This window comes from Plectrocnemia conspersa, unplaced genomic scaffold (assembly GCF_051122295.1).
Source record: "Plectrocnemia conspersa isolate PC_06_02 unplaced genomic scaffold, ASM5112229v1 ptg000011l, whole genome shotgun sequence".
In the NCBI taxonomy this organism is placed as follows: domain Eukaryota; kingdom Metazoa; phylum Arthropoda; class Insecta; order Trichoptera; family Polycentropodidae; genus Plectrocnemia; species Plectrocnemia conspersa.
Genome location: NW_028277175.1, coordinates 4480907 through 4488772, shown reverse-complemented (window position 1 = coordinate 4488772; position 7866 = coordinate 4480907). Strand labels below are relative to the sequence as shown.

Below are 7866 nucleotides of genomic sequence, written 5' to 3'. Positions count from 1 at the left end.
GAAGCTAAAATGCCACTCGCCGAGGCTTTGTAGCCGTAGCGCCATTAAAACCGACCATAAACTTTTACCTTTCAATTATAACAAAAATATTATCTTTTGTCTAATAATAATCTCAAGATAATGACACTTTTTTTACAACATTAACAACGTTTATCGTATCAATTGTGCAGATTGCGCATAATCACAAACAATTATATAGATAAAGATTTATTAAATACCAACATCAAGAAAAATATAGCTATTTATAGAAAATAATGATAGTGACATTTTTACATTACGATTGCTATATAATGATTCTAATTATTACATTCACTTCTAGCCATGGCCACTATTGCGAATTTTAAATTAGCCTCTCCTTTTCCATTATAATTATAAAATATAAATATTTTAACAAAATGATGCAATTATTATTATTACACTAACTGATTTACTTATTTTTGCCTTTTCCTTTCTGTAAGGCGACTTCAATTAATGATATCACAAGTTTTTCGTGATTTCTTACCCCCCACTCCCTTCCTCCTTCTTCTTTATGTTACAAGATTTCATTGAGGCAGACTCCTGTTTATTAAACACTGTCACAATTCCGCTGATCCACCCTCCCCTAAACCTATGTCATAATTTATGGAAGCTGTCTAATGTAGTGTGTATATCATATCGCTATGTTAATATCTAAAAATATATGCCCAATTAAAAGATTATACTTTAGATATTTCCATAAATTAAATTATTAAACAGTAGTAAAATTAATTAAAGTTAAGTTAAAGTTAATAAATTAAATTATTAAACATTAGTAAAATAAATTAAAGTTATAATTTACTATAAATGCTATATAAAATAATAATAAATATATAACAATAAAAATAATTATAGACAACTTATGACGAATTTATTAATTTAATGGGCAATGAAGGTAAAGAAAAATAACCTTATTACTTCAGGAAACTTCATATTTTCGATTAATTATCGATTCTTCGTCAGATATAAGCCATACAGAACAATTAATGTTTATTTAGATATGTTATCGTAAGGGGACAGTTTTTAGGATTTTTTTAAATTAAAAGTCACAGTGTTGAATAATTAGAAGAACAAGTTTTTAAAATATTGAATATTTCTTTAGATATATTGTCACGGTCAAACTTATGACAATGCCGCTAATATGGCCAGCATATATAATAGTTTGCAATCCGCTTGTTTAGAAGCAGTACTGTATTTAGAATTTGTTCAAAGTATGTTTTATTTCTTTATCCACACATTTGATTAATAGATTTGGCAGTTTGAATAAAAAATATAAAAAGACTTAGTAACACTAGATAGCCAACAAGAGCAGATGCAATTTCTGCCTTTCGCTTCAATTGCAAAATAATCAAATCCGTTTTTCTTAAAATAAATAAAGACGTAAATGAGAAATTGGTAAAAAAAAGTGCGGGGAAAAAACTTCAACGAATATATTTATGAATACAATGTTTTTTATTAACGTTTCTGACAAAGAGGAGCTTCATTCTCTTCTTTGTGTAATATATAATATAATATAAAAATATATGTTCTATTGTAGTTATAAAATATGTTATGTGTAATGGAGGAGTGGAGGGGTTTGTAAACTTATAGAGCCTAGCGAAATAAATACGCCACTGACCATAATAATTAGTTATGACGGCTGTGTCGTCAGCACATACTGGTGTTAGTGTTTTAGTCTAATATAAATACCAAAAGTATATAGAATAAAGAGAAACGGCCCAAGCAAATTACCCTGTGGGACCCCAGCTAGAATTTTACGCGGTATCGAGAGTTCATTATTTCCCGAAACAACATAATTCAACATTTCAGGTATGAGCGCATTATGTGTATAATAAAAATAATGATATCTTTACTACACTATATTTTTTCTGAAGAGTCAGTTCACAAATACAAATACAGCGGAACCTTTATATTCGTCAGCCACTATATTTGTCCATATTTTTTCACCATCACACGACACTGGCTCTGCAATCGCCGAGCATAGGTTTTGAAGCTTATAGTGAAAATGTATGTATATGAATTGGTGCTGAAAAAGAACTTACCATAGAATAAATATTGGAGCTTCATAAAGAACAAAAGTTTCTAAACATTACAGATTCCGTATTCGTCAGGCCTTCAGGAACGGATTAATAACAAACAGGGTGAAGGGGAAAACAAGGGTAGATGACCCCAAGCGCAAGATTGAGAGGTCCGCCGAAATAAACCGCAAATATATATTTTTATCAGAAAGTCTTACTGAAAAATATAATCAAATTTAAGTGAGAATAAAAATGAAAAGATATTAATATTTGTATAATTAATAATCTAATAACTTAATTTTAACGTATAAGTTCATTCATTTATATCTTATCTATAAATTAATAAATTCATGTTATCGTGAAATTTTATTTCACGTGTAGTAGATTGTGCAAAAACGTAATTAATATATGTTTAAATAATTGCTCAAGTACTTCGAGCAAACGAACAATGCTTCTACTTGTAAAAGTAGATATTATTAAAATCTCGATTAAAAAGATGGTGTCAATTTCAGCGTATTTTTTATTCCAACTCACAAGATATAAAACGGATCCTATATTATGCTGCTTAAGAACTTTAAACCACATAAAATGTGCAATTAAAAACACATATATGCCTTTGCGCTTCAATTCCCAATTCACATTGCCTCATCATGACGATAAATATGTTAAAAATAAAGTTGAATACTTATACTCTTACAATCAAGTAGATTATATTTCTATAACTAATCACAATTAAATCACCGCTTGAATCAAAAAATAAATCAAAAAATTATATATGTAGAATGATAAAATTTACTGTAATACGTGGGAACAAAAACAATAACATATCTTGATGCTAAAACGTTTTATTGTTTTGTTTATTAAATCTGATTAGCATATGCCATATTCATGTTCTCACAATCAATATACGCAGGAAACATTTGTATAGAAATTGTGACAAATAAACTTTTATTACATCTATAAACATAAACCATAACAATAAGAACGTAAAATATTTTCATCTTCTATTTTATTTATTATTTAAATATTATAAATTAAAGATATACATAAAATTGAACAAAATGAATGATACATTTACGGAACGTGTCCCAGTCTTTTATAATCTATCTTATCTAATTGCACCAAAGGTCGCAATTGATCAGCAAAAACTTTCATATCTTCGGCGATTGCATCTTGACCTGACGGTGTTATGACCTGAAAATAAATAGATTTTAATTATTACAGTAATTATTGTGACTAATAATAAACAATTGTAACGTTGCTATACCGATAATTCTACCAAGTAACTCTGAGATATTGGTTCGTATACTTCGTTGTGTTTGGCATGCATTGGACTCATTTTGAAGACTTTAGCGACGGTGATCTTCATTCTGCCTTTTCTGAACATATACCCTCTGATCGTATATTCGAAATCTATTCTGCATCCGAGTTCTGTGAGGAATTCTACAACCATTCCGGTACAAGCGACGTCGATGCTCGACCTCACTACTGTAGGACGAGTTTTATCTCCCAGTTCAGGCTGGCCGATGTATCTTAATTGGTAAGGCATTTCGGGACAATCGAGCGACTTCCTCACTCTCAACAGTATAGGTGGTGCCTAAAGTGATGACATATTATTTATAACATATAGAGTAAAAGCATTTTAAAGTTTTGAATCACCTGAGGGGTCGCCCCTCGTAAACTAAAGCAAACTTCTTGATCGTTGAAGGTTTCAGGTCCGGCGTCAACGTTATCACAGAGACCTCTCAATCTGTGTAGTAAAACTTCAACAGCCGAATCTAATACTGAGCCCTATGGCAAAAATAATAGTAAATATTAAATTTTAAGGTTATAAAATATTATAGTATTTAGGCATACCTGTAGCAAATACTCTTGATTTGGAATAATATTTTCGTTTAGAGCTTGAATCATATTATCGAATGCATTTCTCACTGGAGAATTAGACGAAGGCGGAACGGTCGCCATTTTTGAAGCAAAACAATCTCACTTGACAAGTTGCCGCTCGAGTGTTACCAGTCAAAAATATAATTTGCAACATAAAATGCAAATCTACGAGCATTAAATAAAATGAATTATAATTTTTATTTAAAATTTAATATGAATAAAATTACTAGATAAATTTTATACATAATAAACCGCAAAATTTTAAATATTAAGACTAATAAATCGTAGTTAATATAACTAAATGTGTATTTAAAATGAGATTATAAAAAAGAGAGGACATGTTTGAATATATCACTAAATTGATGTAAGAAATTAAACACACTCTAAAAAATAAAAAATACAATTAAATAAGTGTGAATTGGCACAAAACGATTGCAATAAATACTGCAACCTATTGAAAAAAAGTATCTCCTGTAAACTTCTAAGCTACCATATAAATCGTTATTACCAAAACTTACAATAGTATTATTTATATAGAAAAATATTCCTGCTACATTAATTTAAAATATTTACCAATATATTTTTTTAAATAAATTTAAACTTAAACATGTGCAAACTCGTTACGTTATGGGTAAATTTCATACTTTATTGCATCGAATGTTTTTGTGGCAGGCCTATGTTCGAACCCGGCTTATATTTGAGGGCTCACTAATACTTTTCCGCAAGAAATACAGAAATTAATAATGCAAAAAGTATTTATACGTATTACAATTATAGCCACCCTGTCACACTCGAGCAGTCAAGGGATGTGTCAAACTTGCTACTGAGGCCTTAACTAAAGTATGTAGACAAAAAGATAGAAATAGCTACATCAAATCTAAACTGTTATCAAGATCGGTTATGCCTGATTTCTCTCAAAAGTCCGACGATAAAGATGTGCATATTAAAAAGAAACAGTAGAAGTAACCGACTACCACTGAATCCATGTTTATTTTTGTAAATGTTTTCTTTGGATGGTTTGTTAGGTAAAGTGTGGATGGAATTTGCTGTGCAGCTACCTTCTCATGGTACGATCTGTGTCGTTTTATTCTGACGAAACGTACAAAGTGCTGCACAATAAACTTACGAAAAATTTGTAAATATATTTTTTCGAACACATTACGCAAATGGAAAACATTTTAGTATTATTGATATTTTAATTTATTTAACTTTAATAAACTTTATAATACGCATAACAAGCTATAGTATGTCGATCGTAAAATTTTAATTGAAAAAAATATGAAAAATGGTAACAGATTTTTAATTTTTTTGCGGCGTTTTTTCTTATTACATGAGGCAACTTTTTCGCACTATAAAAATTTTAATTTTCAACCCACTCTAATATACATGTGTGATGGGATGAACTATTTAATTTGCCTCTACACCACAGAATTACACTTTATAATATGTAAGTTTTGATCTGTATGTGCCTGTCCACCACACGCCGGAAGCCCGTCATTCTAATGTGAAAGAGTATCGTGAACTTCTTTCGAGGAGCAAAAGATTCTCGGGGGTGGGCAACAGAGTATAATAATGACATCTCTCTTGATGGTTCCTAAGTCATTAGATGGCGTTATGGGCGATTCTCGAGGGGAAGACCTATAACAATTACGATAACGCATGCTAACAAGAGCCCGTTTTCTAACGCTTGGAGAATAAACTAAAAATAAATAGTATCGCTGCCTGAACGTAAAAATCCAGCAGCCCACCTGATGGGGATGGACTCGTATGGCTTCAAAACTAATGTGCTGGTAGAAGTGCATGCATCTGAGTTAGCACTCGCATGATATCTAGGTTGGTAGTGAAAAAAACGGTTCTCGTCCAGGCGTATAAATGCAATAGTAGCTTTACTTATTTTAAGGTGTCATTGTAATCTGTCAAATATAATTTAATTCACTCTAGAGTTTTTACCATCAGGTTAAATATATTGTCGCCCTTTATCATACTAAAATAATATATTCCTTAATTAAAAATATTTTACTATTTTATTTAAAACACGTACAGCGATCACTTCCCGCTTCTATGCAACCGCCTGCTCGCCATTGTTCACTGGGGTGGGGTCTCCGGCGATTAATTTAAATCTTCATAAAACATAGTTAACATAGTGATTTAGAAAAGGAAAAATGATTTAAAACTGAACTTCAAACTACTATTTAATGACTTATTAGCAAACAATAATATTTATGAAATGCAATATCAACAGATTATAAATGTACTTATTTAATAAATAAAACAAAAAATGTATCCAAATATATACGACATATGATAATAATAATGACAGTGTATATTTTAAAACACGTGTAATAGATATTTGCGCATACCATAATGTTTAATTATTTATTTTAAGTAATATTTTATTAGAATAAAAATATAAAAGGGGTAATACCGAACACGTATATTTTTAATTCAATAAATAATTTTAATTGCATAAAATGTGCAATTTATAGTAGAGAATTATAGAGATATAAATTTTTGATTAATAATTTATTATATTTACAGCACTGACTAGATTCTGTATGAAATAATATTAGCGTTCAACGGTCGTTGGTTTGAATTTGGGCCAAATTTTGGTGCTGGCAACCCCGCCTAGATGTCAACGGCTCCGCGATCAGAGACGGATCACAGCGGCTTCGCTCCCAGTCCGAGACACTTCTCGGCTGTCGCGACGACCGTGCAATCGCGCAACTTCGTTTACTGATCAACACAGAAACGTCAATAGTCGCGAGAAGTTTCGCCGCGGTCGCATAGTCGCACAGTCGCACAGTCTCGCTAACCCTCCGAACCGCGACCGTCAGTTTCGAACGCCGAGCGTTAGCGCTAACGCTCATCTGACATCTCACCCTTGACCGCCGATGCATATAAGTTCACGCTTGCGAAATGTTCGATGAAGAGAACCGATACGAACAGAAGTCCCCCGTGCCCCTGCACAGACCGATGTTCAACAACCAAGAGTTCGAGCGTCGACTGAAGAATCAATGTTCGCCAGTGTATTCTTATTCGAAACGTAGAGGACCGCTGTCTCCGGGCTACGACAGATTCATACCTTGTCGACTGGGCAACAATTGGCAGACGTCCTTCGCATGTGAGTAATGTTTGCTAATTTATGATGATACTATTCCCACATTATGTATCGATGTTTCCGAATTGCCCTTAATGTGCCTCACGATGACATTCATTTCGCTGTTGAACCACGTAGGTAGACATAGACATAGACATAGACATAATCGTCTCAAACTTCTACTCCCACTGACGTCCAAAAACGAATTTGTTTAGGATGATATATGTTTATGATTCTTTTAACTTTCTCAATTAAACTAAATTTCTTATAAGAATTCAAATAAAAATTATGTTTAATACTCACTCATTTGCGTCAATTTTATGCTTGCATATAATATTTCAATTTTTTAAATAACAGATCAGACTTTGCCAACATATTCACAAGGTCAATTTTACAGAAAAGTTTAATGTAAATCAGTTAACGTGTTTTGCTTCTAGTCGAAGAAGCTGTATTTCTATCGAAATCTATCTAATTCACTTTTTCCTTTTACTTCTATCATAAGTTTAGTCTGCAATATTGCCATTCTATGCAATATTCGCTGCCCTCCGAAATAAATATTTGCAAATCTACGTCACTTATATTTGCCTTTTTAAAATTTGTAACGAATCAAGTGTCAAATAAAGGGTCATCCAACTTTATTTTTTAAAAATATCTATCATTAATTATAAAAAATAATAGCAATTCAATGGCCGCCTCTGGACCTTTTTGCAGCAGCCTATTTTTTCGATTTTTTTTCATACATCTCGGACAATATCTCGGCAATAACGTAACGGATGCTGGTTTTTAGGTGCTCCAACATTTCGGGTTTGTCGGCATAGACACGACTCTTAGCGTAAACCAACAAAAAAATCC

The 7866-nt window shown here is 31.9% G+C and overlaps 2 protein-coding genes across 2 annotated transcripts in view; one reads left to right on the top strand and one right to left on the bottom strand.

Moving 5' to 3' along the window:
* Positions 1-2858: 2858 nt before the first annotated feature.
* On the bottom strand, positions 2859-4051 carry MED18 (mediator complex subunit 18). The gene is made up of 4 exons (XM_088198579.1): positions 3891-4051; positions 3693-3824; positions 3301-3630; positions 2859-3227 (listed from the first exon to the last, which is right to left on the bottom strand). Exons 1-4 carry the CDS (start codon positions 3996-3998, stop codon positions 3108-3110), a joined length of 690 nt encoding a protein of 229 aa, XP_088054705.1. The 5' UTR covers positions 3999-4051; the 3' UTR covers positions 2859-3107.
* A 2493-nt stretch (positions 4052-6544) lies between these two features.
* Positions 6545-7866, top strand: part of fzr (fizzy and cell division cycle 20 related) — a 36055-nt gene continuing 34733 nt past the window's right edge. The window contains exon 1 of the mRNA XM_088198494.1: positions 6545-7038. Within this exon, the coding sequence (XP_088054620.1) occupies positions 6834-7038 (205 nt within the window). The 5' untranslated portion in view covers positions 6545-6833. The remainder of the gene's footprint in view (positions 7039-7866) is intronic.

Bases quoted from the DNA above. Each gene is read 5' to 3' on its own strand.
- MED18 (XM_088198579.1), bottom strand. From the start codon at position 3,998: ATGGCGACCGTTCCGCCTTCGTCTAATTCTCCAGTGAGAAATGCATTC. The intron at 3,825-3,890 runs GTATGCCTAAAT...TTTTTGCCATAG, and splicing joins ATCAAGAGTATTTGCTACAG to GGCTCAGTATTAGATTCGGC. The intron at 3,228-3,300 runs GTATAGCAACGT...ATTTATTTTCAG, and splicing joins GTTACTTGGTAGAATTATCG to GTCATAACACCGTCAGGTCA.